This window comes from Nerophis lumbriciformis, linkage group LG23 (assembly GCF_033978685.3).
Source record: "Nerophis lumbriciformis linkage group LG23, RoL_Nlum_v2.1, whole genome shotgun sequence".
Taxonomy (NCBI): Eukaryota; Metazoa; Chordata; class Actinopteri; order Syngnathiformes; family Syngnathidae; genus Nerophis; species Nerophis lumbriciformis.
Window position 1 is genome coordinate 38282794 of NC_084570.2, and position 20202 is coordinate 38302995.

General features: G+C 34.0%; 1 protein-coding gene across 7 annotated transcripts in view; it reads left to right on the forward strand.

Annotated features, from left to right (window-relative positions):
• agrn (agrin) overlaps nt 1-20202 on the forward strand; it is a 601652-nt gene that overhangs the window by 249198 nt on the left and 332252 nt on the right. For all 7 annotated transcript variants that reach the window (XM_072915893.1, XM_072915897.1, XM_072915895.1 and 4 more), the window contains one exon: nt 11169-11207. In XM_072915893.1, coding sequence (XP_072771994.1) covers nt 11169-11207 — 39 coding nt within the window. The remainder of the gene's footprint in view (nt 1-11168; nt 11208-20202) is intronic.

Here is a 20202-nt window from a genome sequence, read left to right on the forward strand (position 1 = left end):
GAATGCTGAAGAGCCAAAGTCAGACTGAAATGCTAATAGTTAGCATGCTGGCCAATTAGTGTCAAGTAACAAAAATATAAGCAAAAATTAGCTAAAAAAAAAAAAGCTAGCATGCTATTAGCCTGATGTTAACATGCTAACCATAGCCAGCTTACAGTTAGCATTAGTGAAATACCAAAATATATGACACTGGGATGTACACCTGCAAAATAAGCTAGCATTAATAGGCTAAAATGTTAACTGTAGCCTGCATCAAGTACCAAAATATATTACTCTTCGATGTATACCTGAAAAATGTTTTTTAAAATGATAGCATGCTAATGTTAGCGTGCATCAAGTTCCAAAAGATGACTAAAGATAGTTGAATAAAACTACTAATGTTAGCATGCTAACAGGTAGCATTAGTCAAATGACAAAATATTAGACAGAGTTGTACACTTGCAAATTATTTTGAAAAAAAGCTAGCATGCTAATGTTAGCATGTTAAAAATGCTAACTGCAGCATGTGTCAAGTACCAAAATATATTACTCTCTGACATATACCTGAAAAAATTGTGTAAAAAGTTAGCATGCTAACAGCATTATGTTAAGATGCTAACAAGAGCCAGCTTACAGTTAGCATTAGTGAAATACCAAAATATATGAAACTGGGCTATACACCTGCAAAATTAGCTAAAAAAAAAAAAAAAAAGCTAGCATGCTCATGTTAATAGGCTAAAATGTTAACTGTAGCATGCGCCAAGTACCAAAGTATGTTCCTCTCTGATGCATCCTTGAAAAATGTGTTTAACAATGTTAGCATGCTAACATTAGCATGTATCAAGTTCCAAAATATGACTCTGGTGTATACCTATAAAGTTAGCTAAAAAAAAAGCTAGCCTAGTAATATTAGCATGCTTACATGTAGAATTCGTCAAGTAACAAAATATTACACGCTGAATTGTATACCTGCAAAATTTAAAAAAAGCTAGCATATTACTGTTAGCATATTAAAAGGCTAACTATAGCATCCGCCAAGAATCAAAGCATGCATACTTGAACATTTTGTTTCAAAAGTTAGCATGCTAGCATTAGCATGCTTAAATGTAGCACCCGTCAAATAAGAAAATATTAGACGCTGAGTTGTCCACCTGCAAAATAAATAAAAAAAGCTTAAATGATAAAAATGCCAACTGTAGCATGCGTCAAGTTCCAACATATATTACTCTGCGATGTATACCTGAATTATTATTTTTTAAGTTAGCATGCTAACATTAGCATGCACATTGGAGTATGCACCTGCAAAATTAGCTGTAAAAAAAAAAGAAGCTAGCATGCTTATGTTAGTAGGCTAAAATGTTAACTGTAGCATGCGCCAAGTACCAAAGTATGTTACTCTCTGATGCATCCTTGAAAAATGTGTTTAACAATGTTAGCATGCTAACATTAGCATGTATCAAGTTTCAAAATATAACTCTGGTGTATACCTATAAAGTTAGCCAAAAAAAAAAAAGCTATTCTACCAACTAGAATCTGTCAAGTAACAAAATATTACACGCTGAGTTGTATAATTGCAAAATAAAATGTTAAAATGCTAACCATAACATCCGCTAAGAACCAAAGTATGCATGCTTGAAAATATTGTTTAAAAAGTTAGCATGCTAGCACTAGAATTGCTAAAAACTAGCACCCGTCAAATAAGAAAATATTAGCCGCTGAGTTGTATACCTGCAAAATTAAAGCTAACATGCTAAAAATGCCAACTGTAGCATGCGTCAAGTTCCAACATATATTACTCTGCGATGTATGCCTGAAATGTTTTTTTGTTTTTTTTAAGTTAGCATGCTAACATTAGCATGCATCAAGTAGGTAGGTCTTTATTGTCATTGCACAAGTACAAGGGAACTTTGTTTTTAGCACAAAGCTGTTCAAGATGATACAAACAAACAGTGTGCAGGGTTACAGAACAGGAACGCTGATGGGTCGCCACAAGGCGCCACGTAAAAGATGGGAAAAAGGTAAACGCTGGGGGAGGATGAGTTAAAAAATACAATCTAGACTGGGCTCCTAAGGGGGTCCAGTCTGGAGTGGGGGAAAACCTCCATAGCTAGGGCGCACTGTGTAGCGAAAGGCTTTGTAACATTTATGGTATTAGCGCGGCCAGACGCCGTCTATCTGCAACGCTCACGTCTCCAACGACCTTCTGGGGGGTGGGGGGGGGGGGTGTTCTTGAGACATGAAGAAGGAAAAGTATCTTCCATATGAGGAGGTGTGAACAAATAATGACATAAATCATGGTCCCAATAACATTGCATCTAATAGAGAATGTCTCATTTGCACCCCTGCTGGTCAAAATGAGGGTGGTCCCAAAAAGGAGGCATCTTTCAAATTGACTGTGTGTCGCTTTTAAAAGTGCTCCCCCTCTGGCCAACATATGAAATAACAAGTGTGTGTAAGAAATTGAAAGGCACCCCCTTTGGCCTAAATTAATTTAAAAAAATAAAATAAATAAGTATATAGAGACATACTGTAATAACTTGAAGTAAATAATGAAGATGAAAAAATAATTAAAAACAAAAAATTCAAAAAAATAAGTAAATTAACAGTCTTTTTCTCACAATGTGTTTTTCTTATAAAATTGGCAACAATTTCTCATATTCTTTCTGTTTCTGTAATGTTGCAATATTTTCTCGTAAAATTATTACTTTTTTATGTAAAATTATTACTTTTTTATGTAAAATTATTACTTTTTAATGCAAAATGGTGACATTTGTCATAAAAAATTCTGAGATTTACCACAATATTGCCATTTTTTTGGTTGTTCTTGTAAAACAGTGACATTTTTTGAGTAAAAATTATGACTTTTGTCATAATTTTGCCAAGTAAAATTCTGATGATTATTATAATATTGCCAACATTTTAAGCTTTTCTTGTAAAATTGTGACTGTTATTGAGTAACATTCCAACTTTTATCATAATATTGCACAAATGTTAATTTTTTTAACGTTGACTAAAATGACGACTTTTATTATAATACTACCAAGGTTTTTTTGTGAAATTCCAACTCATTTTACACAACAAGCTTTTTTATATTTACATAATATGTATATATTATTAATGTTGTAAATACACTTCTTTATATATCTAGAAAGGCTGGTCCTAAAGAGGGAGGCATTTTTCTCAGGTCTCAAGAAGGTAGCGAATACAGAAATGTATGTGTGTGTGTTTGACTTCACACACACACACACACACACACACACACACACACATTACAGGTGACACGGCTAAATGTGGCCTGTTCCAAAGGTATTGATCTCTTCCAGATATTGGCTGAATGACACGCCTCCAAGGTCACATGTTTAGAAAAAAGGTTTTCTGACCTCTGCCAGGAATGGACTTTTGTTTGTGTTTTCACTGACTTTTGATTTGTTCTTTCCAAAGGCCTGCATGATCTCCAATCATACAGGCCTTTTAATTGTTTTATTATTAATGATCTATTAAAAACAACAATCATTTCATATTAATTTTCTTTTTTGAATTTATTTCAAACACAACAAACCAAAAAAATCTACACAAAATAATCAAAATAGCAATACAATATTGTCTTCTGAAGGAACACAAATAATAACATCAGTATTATTGGTAATAATAATTACATTTATATTGATAATAATAATAATAATAATGTTATATCTATTACATTTTATAATTTTTTTTCCAAACACACCAAACCAAAAAAAATCTACAAAAAAAAAAAAAAGCATTACAATATTTTCATCTGAAGGAACACAATAACATAAATATTATTGGTAATAATAATTACATTTATATTGATAATAATATTGCTTATTATTATTATAAATAATAATAATGTATATAATAATATATATATATAATAATTATTTATTATTACATTTTGCAATTGTTTTCCAAACAAACCAAACAATCTACACAATTAGGCAATACAATATTGTCATCTGAAGGAACACAATTAATAACATAAATATTATTGCTAATAATAATTATATTTATATTGATAGTTTTATATTTCTTTGATTTCATTAAACACAACAAACCAAAAAACGTACACAAATTAAACACAATAGCAATACAATATTGTCATCTGAAGGAACACAACTAATTACACAATTATTACTGGTAATAATAGTTATATTGATAATAATATTACGTATTATTATGAATAATAATATTGTTATATCTAATACATTATTATTTTTTTTCCGAACAAAACAAAACAAAAAATCTACAAAATTCAAACAAAATAGCAATACGATATTTTCTTCTGAAGGAACACAATTAATAACATAAATATTATTGGTAATAATAGTTACATTTATTATAATAATACCAATAATTGTATATTTAATTTCATTGTATTTATTTTAAACACAACAAACCAAAAACATCTACACAAATGAAACATAATAGCAATACAATATTTTTATCTGAAGGAACACAATAACATAAATATTACTGGTAATGATAATTATATTTATATTGATAATGATCATGCTTATTATTACTATAGATAATAATAATAATATAATTTATTCCATTTTACAATTATTTTCCAAACAAAACAAAACAAAAAATCCACACAATTCAAACAATTAAGCAATGTCATCTGAAGGAAAACAAATAATAACATAAATATTATTGATAATGATAATGATATTTATATTGATAATAATACCAATAGTTTTATATTTCTTTAATTTCATTATATTTATTTTGAACACAATAAACCAAACAACCTACACAAATGAAACACAATAGCACCACAATATTGTCATCTGAAGGAACACAACTAATAACATAATTATTATTGGTAATAATAGCTGTATTGATAATAATAATAATACTTATTATTATAAATAATAATAATGTTATATTTATTATATTTTATTATTTTTTTCCAAACAAAACAAACCAAAGAAATCTACACAATTCAAACGAAATAGCAATACAATATTGTCATCTGAAAGAACACAATTAAACATATACATATTATTGGTAATACTAATTATATTTATATTAATAATAATACCAATAATTGTGTATTTAGTTTGATTATATTTATTTCCAACACAAAACAACAAAAACATCTACACAGATTAAACATAATAGCAATACAATATTTTCATCTGAAGGAACACAATAATAACATAAATATTACTGGTAATTATAGTTATATTTATATAAATAACAATACCAATAATTGTATATTTAGTTTCATTATATTTATTTTGAACACAACAAACCAAAAAATCTACACAAATTAAACACAAAATTGTCATCTAAAGGAACAATAATAATAACATAATTATTATTGGTAATAATAGTTATATTGATGATAATAATACTTATTATTATTATAAATAAAAATAATAATCTTATATTTATTACATTTTATAAATTTTTCCCGAACAAAACAAACAAAATAATCTACACAATTCAAACAAATAAGCAATACAATATTGTCATCTGAAGGAACACAATTAATAACATAAGTATTTTTGTATTAATAATGATATTAATATTAATAACAAAAAGTTATATTCATTTAATTTCATAAATTTATTTCAAACAACAAACCAACATATCTAAACAAATCAAACGGAAATAGCAATCCGATATTGTCATCTGAAGGAACAATAATAATAATAATAATAATAATAATAATAATGGACTAGATTTTATATCGCGCTTTTCTATTATTAGATACTCAAAGCGCTCACAGAGAAGTGGGAACCCATCATTCACTCACACCTGGTGGTGGTAAGCTACATTTGTAGCCACAGCTGCCCTGGGGTAGACTGACAGAAGTGAGGCTGCCAGTTTGCGTCTACGGCCCCTCCGACTACCACCTATCATTCATTCATCATTCATTCACCAGTGTGAGCGGCACCGGGGGCAAGGGTGAAGTGTCCTGCCCAAGGACACAATGGCAGCGATTTGGATGTCAAGAGACAGGGAGCGAACCTGCAGCCCTCAGGTTTCTGGCATGGCCGCTCTACCCACTACGCCATACCGCCCCTATAATATATATATATATAATTATTATAATTATAATAATATTATAATTATTAATAATAATACTAACAATATAGTTATTATTGGGATTATTTATACTAATAATAATAATAACAATATTTGTATATTTGATTACATGAAATAAGCAGGGGCGTCCATGATAACGTTTCTTGGATGGTAACATATGTTGCTCCAAAAGCTGTATGTACCTTTCAGCATTAATGGTACTTTCACAGATGTGTAAGTTACCCATGCCTTGGGCACTAATACACTCCCATACCATCACAGATGCTGCCTTTTACACTTTGCACCTAGAACAGTCCGGATGGTTCTTTTCCTCTTTGGTCCGGAGGACACAACGTCCACAGTTTCCAAAAACAATTTGAAATGTGGACTCGTCAGACCACAGAACACTTTTCCACTTTGCATCAGTCCATCTCAGATGAGCTCGGGCCCAGCGAAGCGTTACTGGGTGTTGTTGATAAATGACTTTGGCTTTGCATAGTAGAGTTTTAACTAGCACTTACAGATGTAGCGACCAACTGTAGTTACTGACAGTGGTTTTCTGAAGTGTTCCTGAGCCCATGCGGTGATATCCTTTACACACTGATGTTGCTTTTTGATGCAGTACCTTTTGATGATATTACAGACCTTACCCAATCATGGCACCCACCTGTTCCCAACTAGCCTGTTCACCTGTGGGATGTTCCAAATAAGTCTTTGATGAGCATTCCTCAACTTTCTCAGTCTTTTTTGCCACTTGTGCCAGCTTTGTTTAAACATGTTACAGGCATCAAATTCCAAATGAGCTAATATTTGCAAAAAAATAACAAAGTTTCTCAGTGTGAACATGAAATATCTTGTCTTTGCAGTCTATTCAATTGAATATAAGTTGAAAAGGATTTGCAAATCATTGTATTCTCTTTTTATTTACCATTTACACAACGTGACAACTTCACTGCTTTTAGCCTTTGTACATTAATTCATTTCAAACACAACAAACCAAAAGATCTACACAATTTAAACAAACATGGCAATAAAATATTGTCATCTAAAGGAACAATGATATTAATATAATTAGAATAATAAATATATTCATAGTGGCGCAGTGGAAGAGTGGCCGTGCGCAGAGGTGGGTAGAGTAGCCAGAAATTGTACTCAAGTAAGAGTACTGTTACTTTAGAGATTTATTACTCAAGTAAAAGTAAGGAGTAGTCACCCAAATATTTACTTGAGTAAAAGTAACAAGTATGTTGTGAAAAAACTACTCAAGTACTGAGTAACTGATGAGTAACATACACACACATATCATATACATATATCTATATATATATATATATATATATATATATATATATATATATATATATATATATATATATATATATATATATATATATATATATACATATATATATATATATATATATATATATATATATACATACACATACACACATATAAATATACACACACATATATATATATATATATATATATATATATATATATACACACATATATATATACAGAATATAATTTATATTTATTTATTTTGCCGTTTTTGTTTACATGTTAAAGGTGTTTTAATGAATATACATGCATGTTTAACACATATAGATTCCTTTCTTTCATGTTGACAAGAATATAAGTTGGTGTATTACCTGATTCTGATGACTTGCATTGATTGTAATCAGACAGCAGTGCTTAACGTCCACGTTTTCAAATGCAGGAGAAAAAAAGTTCCTCCTTTCTGTCTAATACCACATAAGTGGTTGGTTTTTGGCACCTTATTTGTCCAGCTTCCATATACGTTTTCACACACTTTACAAGAAATACATTGGCGGCAAATTCCGTAGCTTGCTAGCTTGTTTGCGCTGGCTTTCGGAGACTCTTATTTTGAAAGCGCAGACGCGATGGAGCGGCACTTTTATTGTGAAGACAGGAACTGTGCAGTCAGTCTTTAGGCTTGTGACGGGATGTACGTTTGAAATAAAAAAGTGTCTTTTTTCCTTCACACTTTTGATTGATTGATTGAAACTTGTATTAGTAGATTGCACAGTACAGTACATATTCCGTACAATTGACCACTAAATGGTAACACCCCAATAAGTTTTTCAACTTGTTTAAGTCAGGTCATGTGACCGCCTGGCTCTGTTTGATTGGTCCAACGTCACCAGTGACTGCATCTGATTGGTGGAACGGAGTCAAACGTCACTAGTGACTGCATTTTATTGGTGGAACGGAGTGAAACGTCACCAGTAACGCAGGCACTTTGAAGGTCTGTCTGACAGACCAAAACAAACAAAGCGTGCATTAACAGATCGATAAAAATTAGTAGCGAGTAGCGAGCTGAATGTAGATAAAAGTAGCGGAGTAAAAGTAGCGTTTCTTCTCTATAAATATACTCAAGTAAAAGTAAAAGTAAGTTGCATTAAAACTACTCTTAGAAGTACAATTTATCCCAAAAGTTACTCAAGTAGATGTAACGGAGTAAATGTAGCGCGTTACTACCCACCTCTGGCCGTGCGCAACCCGAGGGTCACTGGTTCAATCCCCACCTAGTACCAACCTCGTCATGTCCGTTGTGTCCTGAGCAAGACACTTCACCCTTGCTCCTGATGGGTGCTGGTTAGCGCCTTGCATGGCAGCTCCCTCCATCAGTGTGTGAATGTGTGTGTGAATGGGTAAATGTGGAAGTAGTGTCAAAGCGCTTTGAGTACCTTGAAGGTAGAAAAGCGCTATACAAGTACAACCCAATCATCAGGAGATTTCAGGAAATCTCCTGATGATTGAGGGAACCCCTCATGAAACAGGCCTGTACAGATGAAGTAGTCTTGTGATTTTTTCCCCCACACATACATATATTGCGCTCTACCACGGTATCGAGCACTATTTTTTGGATAACCTTATTAAGACATATATATATATATATATATATAGGTAAAAGCCAGTAAATTAGAATATTTTGAAAAACTTGATTTATTTCAGTAATTGCATTCAAAAGGTGTAACTTGTACATTATATTTATTCATTGCACACAGACTGATGCATTCAAATGTTTATTTCATTTAATTTTGATGATTTGAAGTGGCAACAAATGAAAATCCAAAATTCCGTGTGTCACAAAATTAGAATATTGTGTAAGGGTTGAATTTTGAAGACACCTGGTGCCACAAACTAATCAGCTGATTAACTCAAAACACCTGCAAAGGGCTTTAAATGGTCTCTCAGTCCAGTTCTGAAGCCTACACAAACATGGGGAAGACTTCAGATTTGACAGCTGTCCAAAAGGCAACCATCGACACATTGCACAAGGAGGGAAAGACACAAAAGGTTATTGCTGAAGAGGCTGGCTGTTCTCAGAGCTCTGTGTCCAAACACATTAATGGAGAGGCAAAGGGAAGGAAAAACTGTGATCAGAAAAAGTGTACAAGCGATAGGGATCACCGCGCCCTGGTCAAGATTGTGAAAAAAAACCCATTCAAAAATGTGGGGGAGATTCAGAAGGAGTGGACAGCTGCTGGAGTCAGTGCTTCAAGATCCACCACCAAGAGACGCTTGAAAGACATGGGTTTCAACTGCCGCATACCTCGTGTCAAGCCACTGTTGACCAAGAAACAGCGCGCAAAGCGTCTCACCTGGGCTAAGGAAAAAAAGAGCTGGACTGCTGCTGAGTGGTCCAAAGTCATGCTTTCTGACGAAAGCAAATTTTGCATTTCCTTTGGAAATCGAGGTCCCAGAGTCTGGAGGAAGACAGGAGAGGCACAGGATCCACGTTGCCTGAAGTCTAGTGTAAAGTTTCCACCATCAGTGATGGTTTGGGGTGCCATGTCATCTGCTGGTGTCGGTCCACTCTGTTTCCTGAGATCCAGGGTCAACGCAGCCGTCTACCAGCAAGTTTTAGAGCACTTCATGCTTCCTGCTGCTGACCTGCTCTATGGAGATGGAGATTTCAAGTTCCAACAGGACTTGGCGCCTGCACACAGCGCAAAATCTACCCGTGCCTGGTTTACGGACCATGGTATTTCTGTTCTAAATTGGCCCGCCAACTCCCCTGACCTTAGCCCCATAGAAAATCTGTGGGGTATTGTGAAAAGGAAGATGCAGAATGCCAGACACAAAAACGCAGAAGAGTTGAAGGCCACTATCAGAGCAACCTGGGCTCTCATAACACCTGAGCAGTGCCAGAAACTCATCGACTCCATTTCCACGCCGCATTAACGCAGTAATTGAGGCAAAAGGAGCTCCAACCAAGTATTGAGTATTGTACATGCTCATATTTTTCATTTTCATACTTTTCAGTTGGCCAACATTTCTAAAAATCCCTTTTTTGTATTAGCCTTAAGTAATATTCTAATTTTGTGACACACGGAATTTTGGATTTTCATTTGTTGCCACTTCAAATCATCAAAATTAAATGAAATAAACATTTGAATGCATCAGTCTGTGTGCAATGAATAAATATAATGTACAAGTTACACCTTTTTAAAAAATATTCTAATTTACTGGCTTTTACCTGTATATATATATATATATATATATATATATATATATATATATATATATATATATATATATATGTATACTCATAATAATAACAATAATTGTATATTTAATTACAATCTTTTTTTTCCAGACACAACAAACCATAAAATCTACACAAATTAAACAAAAACAGCAATACAATAGTGATAGAATAATACATGTATGATATTGTTGTTGACAAGTACTAATTATTCAATTTATGATGATTCGTTTTTTTTGTTATAATTATCATTATTTAGTACTTGATTTGTTCTCATGAATTATTGATACATTGTTGTTGTTACTGTTATTATTAAATAATGAATGAATTATTGTCCATGGGCGCCAGAACCAAAGTTGTAATGGTTGTCAGGAGCAAACGGCTGAGTCAGCATTGAGCGCGCGCGCTGATAGTTAATAACCTTATGACCGCAGTTGCGTTCAGGGCTTTGCTGGGAATACTTCCCATGCAGATACATCGTGTGATGGTCATTCCAATCAGCAGGTTGCCTACAGCCACAGCTTTGTTATTTAGAAGCCCTGTCAGCTATTTGCTTTTGGTCACTTTGTCAAAGTAAAGTCCTGTTTTTCTTTTGTGTGTCTTTCAGACAAACCTCCTCACTTCACGCTCCAGCAGCCTCCCGACGGTAAGTTCTGGTCCTGGTCCTGGTACTTGGCCCTCAAAGTGTCATGAATATTCATGAGCTGTTGCACTGTGTTGGTTGGATGCATTGGTTGGACGTATTGCTTTGCTGGATGTGGAGGTGATGGATGGTGCTGCTGCTTGCACGCTGGAGGCCTCAAGGCCGCCAAACGTGTGCAGGAGATGTTTGTGGTGCTGCAGGCACACTTTCTCTCTCTGCTGCCCCCTGTAGACCACTTTCTGTTTGTGACGCTGCTGCCCCCTGTAGACCACTTTCTGCAATTTTTTTATATTTATTTATATATACAGTATATATGAACAGGACAAGCGGTAGAAAATGGATGGATTGATTTATATATATATATGTATAATTTTTTTTATTATTTATTTTTTGTTTACCTTTTTAAATTGTTCTGTTTGTATCTATTATCCAAAGTGGCATCATTAATAACTGACGGGAGGACCAGTTCCATGAATTTGGCAAAACATGTCTGCATTGTGCTTTGTCTTGCCTTCATGCACGAGGGAGCGTCATTTAGGTTTTACATTTGTGGATTATTTTGAGACATTCAGTTTGTATCCATTTTCCAAAGTGGCATCATTAACAACTGGTGGGAGGAGCAATTACAATATTCTATGTTGGTCTTCAAAAGAAGCCAGAGGGATGGTCGCCATAGAAACCGGCCCCAGATGTCCCAACTTTTGGCCCAACAATAAAGTGTTTATAGGTGCATCGTCCCCGCGCGGGATGGCCGTTTGTTTGTGCACAAGTCAAGCGTTTAAAAGCGGCTTAATTACCTTTCCAATACTTCTGCGGGCTTTCCATCAGCCGCCATGTTTTTTTAATATCCAGGGAAACAAAAGGAGCCAGTCTCCAATCGCTGGATGCAAGCTTGTGCGGCGGGACGCGCTTTTTCTGCGGCTCATTTAACGGCGGGGAGATTAGTGAGACAATTACAGAGTCAGACACTTTATTTTGAAGCTTTAGTGTGTTTAGAAGATGCTCCCGAGCGGCGGCCGAGGGCCAAAGTAACAACCCCATTAGTCAAATGTGCGCCCGCTGAATGTGTCCTCCGACCGCGAGGACCCGTCACCCGCTGGTCCTTAATTACCCCAAGTCCAGGATTGTTTGCTCTCCTGCAAATTACAATTTGGGGACAAATTACTGGTGGGATGCCCCGCCCCCTTCTTCTTATCACTAATAACTGGTGGGAGTAGCGATCGTGTGAATCATATGGCACGTCTCCCTTGTGTACCCGCATGTGCTCATGCTTTAGCGGTGTCTTTCTGCTCATTTCTATTGTGAAAGTTGGTGTTCATCATTTATAACTGGTGGGAGGAGCAATCATATTAACCATATAACACGTCTACTTTGTGTACCGGCATGCGCTCGTGCTTTACCGAGTGTGCCGTGTGCTCAGACTTTGTAGTTTACTTCATGTCCATGTGTATTTCTACTTCGAAAGTTGGTGTTTATCATTTATAACTGGTGGGAGGAGCAATCATATTAACCATATAACACGTCTACTTTGTGTACCGGCATGCGCTCGTGCTTTACCGAGTGTACCGTGTGCTTAGAGTTTGTAGTTTAGTTGTCTTTGTATATTTCTACTTCAAAAGTTGGTTTTTATCATTTATAACTAGTGGGATGAGAGATCCCAACAAGTATTCAACTCATCTATATTGTGTGCAGCCATGTGCGGAAAATGGGGTTTGGCTTTGTAGAATATTTAGAGGTTTATTTTTTGCTTATTTCTAATGTGCAAAGCGGCACTTATCATTTGTAACTGGTGGGAGGAGCATTCGCATTAACCATATGACACGTCTACCTTGTGAACCCACATGCTCGTGCTTTAGCGGATGTTTTGTGAGCTTTGACTTTGTCTTTCTGGTCATTTCTATGGTGAAAGTTGGTGTTCATCATTTATAACTGGTGGGCGAATCGATTGCATTCAATATTCAACACACCTGCGTTGTGTGCAGCCTTGTGCTCATTTGTAGATAATGGGCTCTGACTGCGGATTATTTCGATTATTTATGTCTCTTTCTGATATGCAAGGCGGCAGTTATCGTCCATAACTGGTGGGAGGAGCACTCATATTAATCATATAGCACATCTACGCTGTGTACCAGCATGTACTCAAGCTTTAGCGACGTTGCAGTTCCCTTTGAGCCTTTCTGGTCATTTCTACAAAGAAAGTTGGTGGTTTTCATTTATAACTGGCGGGAGGAAGGATCCCGTGAATCACATGACCCGTCCATGTGCGAGTATGAGCAAGTGCACGGTCGGCTTTTAACCTGTGACTGTTTTTTGAGTCTAATAATTACTATACAAAGTGGTAGTTGTCCCAAATAAGTGGTGGGAGGAGCGATCGCATTAATTGTAGAAATCACAAAGAAGTGTCAGCAGGCTTGTTTACGCCTAGAAAACAACATCTCCACCCCTCCCCCATCATGTCAACACATTTGTTCTGCGTGATCTTCTTCCGTGTTCTGGACAATACGACTCGCCAGGCAGCAGAATTAATTACGCTGCCTCCGCCTATCTTAATGAAATCTTTGCACATGCAAGATTCCTCACAACGGAGACAAAGTGTCTGCTTCATCTATGAGGTTGCAGCCCGAAATATATATATATATATACAGTATAAATATATATATAGGCTATATCATCCCTACAAGCCTGTTTCGCAGGTTTCCCTTTATATATATATATATATATATATATATATATATATATATATATATATATATATATATATAAGAGTATATAAAAAAGGGAAATGTCCACAGAAAAAAAGTAGAACAATACAGATAAAATATTGATACATATATATAAAAAGTATGTTTCATAACATAAATATCCCACACATATTTAAGAAATATAAAAAATTAATAAAAGCCAGTACTCCTACTACTTTTAATATTACCAACAATAATAACAAATGAAAATAATGAATATATGTCACGTAAATAAAAATGTATAAAAGCTACTACTATTAAAACTATTGCTAATAATCTTACTAACAATATCAACAAAGCAAAACAATGAATATAAATAGAGTTCAATTTACAAAAATATATAATTTAAATGAATTAAATAAATAGGCAAAACAAGAATACAATCAATAAAACAAACAATAAAAAATAATAAAGCTACTACTACTACTAATAATAGTAATAATAATACCATTAGACAATATAAAAATAAGGGATGAATATACATAAAGATTAATTTAAGAAATAAAAAATGTACATGCAAACATTTTTCAATTGAAATGTATAATAAAAAAAGTGAAAGTCTAAATAAAATAATGAATAAAAATGGGGGGAATTAAAATTGGTCACATTTCCAATTGTGCACAGGAAATGATGTAATTCCAAAATAAATATATACAAATAAATCCGATCAAACATAATTCAAATTACTTGAATAAAGACAACAAAATCCTGTCACAAATTGCATGTAAAAATATATAAACAAATGAGCAAAAGGTCAACACACAAATATGATATTTTCTCCCTTTGTATCAAACCACGACTTGTTATTGATGCTTTAGAAACTCTTTCACCTTTATGAGACGCCGGGAATGTTCCAGAAAGGCCAACATCTTCCTGACATAACAGCATGACTTTGAGTCTGTCTTCATCCGTCGCCATGACGCCGCAGCCTGTGTCATGTGTTGCATGTCATTAGCATGCGCTAATGACATGATGGGTGAAGTGTTGCATGGCGGCCACATTAAGACGTCTCATGTTGAAGGCCATGACATGACCATATAAGGTCATTACACTACAATTAGCTAATTAGAGTCAAGTGTCAACGCCTTGCCAAATGATGCTTCTCTCCGAGTCTTCATTCACCGTTTAGTACTTCTCTAATTCAACTTATTTAATAACACACATGTACCGTACTCTATGCAAAAAAAAACACACAAAAAACCCCGTAAAATTTACTCTTTTTGGGGGTTTTTAAGCCCAGAATTACTTTTAATCAGAAAACGGTAAAAACTGTTATTTTAACAGTAATATTCTGGCAACTAAGCTGCCAGAATATTACTGTAAAATCTATTTACTTAAATTTGTTGTACAGTTTATAGGAAATTATTAAAATACATCAATTAGGTAAAACCTTATCATAGCAGGTCAATATCAAATATCTCCTTGGTATTTACAGTATATATTTTTATTAAAATGTTATCTATTATTTAATCATTCGATTTTGTTTTTCTTAAAAAAAAAAGTAAATTAATATGATTGAATTATGAAATTATTATTTATTTATTTATTTATTTATAAACAAAATTAAATAATACTCCTTTTTTAAGTTTAGATACCTATATATATATATATATATATATATATATATATATATATATATATATATATATATATATATATATATATATATATATACTTTTTTAGTATACGTTTATTTTTTCCCTTCAAAAATTCAAATAAATATTAAGTAAAAAAACATTTTTTAAAGTAGAAACCAAAAAATTATTTAACAAAATAATAATAAAATAAAGAAATAGCAAATTACGAATGGTAGAATTCAAAGTTTGGTCAGCGATAAATAAATACATCAATGAATGAATAAATACATAAACAAATAAATAAATACATAAATAGATAAATACAAATGTGGAAAAAAAATGTTATTTCTATTTTGCAAAATCAAAAATTAAATAAATAAATGAATAGCAAATTACGAATGGTAGAATCAAAAATTTGTCAACAATAAATACATGAATAAATAATAAAATAGATACGTGGAAAAACACACGTTTTTGATTTTGCAAAATAAAATAAATAAATAAATAGCTGAATACGAATGTTAGAATTAAAAGTTTGTTGACAATAAATACATAAATCATTGAATAAATAAATAAATACAAATGTGAAAAACATTTTTATTTTTATTTTGCCCCCCAAAAAATAAATAAAAAAGTAGCTGATTACAAATGTTAGAATTAAAAGTTTGTCACCGATAAATCAATAAATTAATCAATGAATAAATAAATGCATAAAAAATACAAATGTGAAAAAACAAGTTTTAAATTTTGCAAAATGTTTCAATTATATGTCTCCCGGCTGGCTTGGGAGGGCCTCGGTATCCCCCAGCAGGATCTGGACCAAGTAGGAGGGGGGAGGGAAGTCTGGTCTTCTCTGCTTGGGCTGCTGCCCCCGCGACCTGACCTGGGATAAGGATGGGTTTTATATGTTATTGAACAAAATATATAACATTGTTAATTGTTAACAAAACAGAGCAAAACAATATTAAAGGGGTCATAGAATGATATTTTAAAAGACTTCCTTGTGGTCTACATAACATGTAGACCACAAAAGATCCCGAGCCTGGGATTGAACCCCAGACTACTCAGCACCTTCGTATTGTGAGGCAGATGCACTAACCCCTCTTCCACCGTGCTGCCCGCTCTTTGCCCAAAATGTTGCATTAATTAGGTTTCACAGACCATCTTCAAGCCGCTAATTCTGAGCCTCTTTTTAAAATGTGCCCTTTTGTGGGCGCTCTTATTTACTTACCAAAGTCCTCCCGCAGGACACAAAAATACACAAAAGCAGGCACCAACAGCTCAGAAAAGTTGGTCCCCTTTTTTCACATTTCATGTTTACTAAGCAGAGTATCGTCTTCTTGGGGGCGCCCAAGTTTCTGCATCCCCCCCCCAAAAAAAATATTGATTGAATTTCTTAATTTCCGAACTTTATGGGGCCTCAAAGGTTCCAGTGTGTGTGTGTGTGTGTGTGTGTGTGTGTGTGTTTGTGTGTGTGTGTGTGTGTGTGTGTGTGTGTGTGTGTTGAAACACACAAGGATGCAGTGACAATATCACTTTGGCAAATGTTATTATTGTATATTACTTTAGTGGCGGTTGTCATGGCAACCACTGTGTGTTTTGCTCTGCTGCACACAATTACAACACGACCAAATGTGCCTCAGCACCCTGCAGACACACACACACACACACACACACACACACACACACACACACACACACACACACACACACACACACTTACTCACTGCACTGCCCTCTGTAATAAGATTTACAGCAGTAAAAAGCCGGAGTAAGTCGCCAAGCGAGAGCCTCTAAATCACAGTTATGGCAATGTTCCTGCTCCACTATGTTTTCCGTCTCTTCCACTTGAGCGTGCAGAAAAGCATCAATAAACAAATCATAGATTTGATATTTGCGCCACCAGACGACGTATCCTTTGCCTGCCGGGAGGTGCTTGGTGTTGTTTACCAGCTTGTATAATGCCATCAGTGCACATCCTCGGGCTTTGTCTCCATGCATGGACTGTCAGTTAGGGCACTTCATATCTGCCCACCAACATCAACAAACTTTAATGGAGTTTGCAGGAACCTCTGCAGGAAAATGTTTTCAAGCGTATTAACACTCTGAATAGAAAATAAATATGTTTGTCATTGCACCGGATTAGAGTTGTAATATTACCAGAAAAAAAATATTCCTAGAAACACATAGTTTTACTGGATAAAAGTTGGAATTTTACCAGAAAATTTCATCTACATTTTTAAACGACGTAATAAAAGTATTAGACAAGTAAGTTAAAAAATTGTGTTTGTTTTGTTGGATTTTTTTTTTTTATGACCATTTTTTTGGGGATAAAAATGTATTTATATTTATATTGAAAAAGCCAAACAAATGTTCCTTTTTTTTAAAATTTTTTTTTTTAAAGTTAAGTCTTATTTTTGCTGGATAAAAGTTGCACTGTAAAATTAAGGAATATTAGTAACTAAATTTTTAAACAACTAATAAAATAATTCAACAAGTAAAATGTCAGAATTTTACAAGAAAAATAAATGAAATATTAGAATTTATTTTGTTGGATTTTTTTTTAATGATCTTTATTTTACTGGATAAAAGTTAGAATTTTACTAGAAAATTTAAAATACATTTTTAAACAGCAAAGTTGTACTAAAAGTATTACACAAGAAAAAAATTAGTTTTGTGTTTGTGTTTGTTTTGTTGGATTTTTTTTTTTTTTAATGACCATTTCTTTCTTGGATGAAAATCAATCAATCAATCAATGTTTATTTATATAGCCCTAAATCACAAGTGTCTCAAAGGGCTGCACAAGCCACAACGACATCCTCGGTACAAAGCCCACATAAGGGCAAGGAAAAACTCACCCCAGTGGGACGTCGATGTGAATGACTATGAGAAACCTTGGAGAGGACCGCATATGTGGGTAACCCCCCCCCCCCCCCCCCCCTCTAGGGGAGACCGAATGCAATGGATGTCAAGTGGGTCTGACATAATATTGTGAGAGTCCAGTCCATAGTGGATCCAACATAATAGTAAGAGTCCAGTCCATAGTGGGGCCAGCAGGACACCATCCCGAGCGGAGACGGGTCAGCAGCGCAGAGATGTTCCCAGCCGATGCACAGGCGAGCGGTCCACCCCGGGTCCCGACCCTGGACAGCCAGCACCCCATCCATGGCCACCGGACCTGTGCCCCCCCCTCTCCACAAGGGATAGGAGAGCAGAGGAGAAAAGAAAAGAAACGGCAGATCAACTGGTCTAAAAGGGGGGTCTATTTAAAGGCTAGAGTATACAAATGAGTTTTAAGATGGGACTTAAATGCTTCTACTGAGGTAGCATCTCTAATTGTTACCGGGAGGGCATTCCATAGTACTGGAGCCTGAATAGAAAACGCTCTATAGCCCGCAGACTTTTTTTGGGCTCTGGGAATCACTAATAAGCCGGAGTTCTTTGAACGCAGATTTCTTGCCGAGACATATGGTACAATACAATCGACAAGATAGGACGGAGCTAGACCGTGTAGTATTTTATACGTAAGTAGTAAAACCTTAAAGTCACATCTTAAGTGCACAGGAAGCCAGTGCGGGTGAGCCAGTATAGGCGTAATATGATCAAACTTTCTTGTTCTTGTCAAAAGTCTAGCAGCCGCATTTTGTACCAATTGTAATCTTTTAATGCTAGACATAGGAAGACCCGAAAATAATACATTACAGTAGTCGTGACGAGACGTAACGAACGCATGAATAATGATCTCAGCGTCGCTAGTGGATAAAATAGAACGAATTTTAGCGATATTGCGGAGATGAAAGAAGGTCGTTTTAGTAACACTCTTAATGTGTGACTCAAAGGAGAGAGTTGGGTATGTAATTTATTTATATTTAAAAAGCCAAACAAATGTTCCTTTTTTTTAAAGTTCAGTCCTATTTTTGCTGCATAAAAGTTGCACTGTAAAATTAAGGAATATTAGTAATTACATTTTTAAACAACTAATAAAATAATTCAACAAGTAAAATGTCAGAATTTTACTAGAAACACAAACAAAGTATTAGAATTTACTTTGTTGGATTTTTTAATTTACTTTTTAATGATCTTTATTTTACTGGATAAAAATGTACGGATATTTTGAAAAGCCAAACAAACCTTCTTTATAAAAGTTAAATCATAATTTTCCGGATAAAAGGTGCACTGTAAAATTAAGGAATATTACTAACTACATGTTTAAACAACAAAGTCATAATAAAATAATTCAACAAGGAAAACATTCAGAATTGTATAGAAAAGTAAGTTAAAAAATGTTTTTGTTTCGTTGGATTTAAAAAAAATGATTTAATGACCATTTCTTTCTTCGATAAAAATGTATTGATATTTAAAAGGTCGAACAAACTTTTTTTAAAGTTATGTAAAATTTTTGCTGTACAAAAGTTGCACTGTAAAATTAAGGAATATTTGTATTTACATTTTTAAACAACTAAGTCGTAATAAAAGAAACGTCAGAATTTTACTCAAAAAGTAAGTCAGATATTTGTATTTATTTTGTTGGATTTTTAAAATAGGTTTAATGACCATTATTTTACTGGATACAAATGTATTATATATAAAAAGTCAAACAATCTTTTTTTTTTGATAAATGTTTTATTTATTTTTCTTTACAATTAATTTGAAGTATAATAAAAAAATTAATGCAAAAAT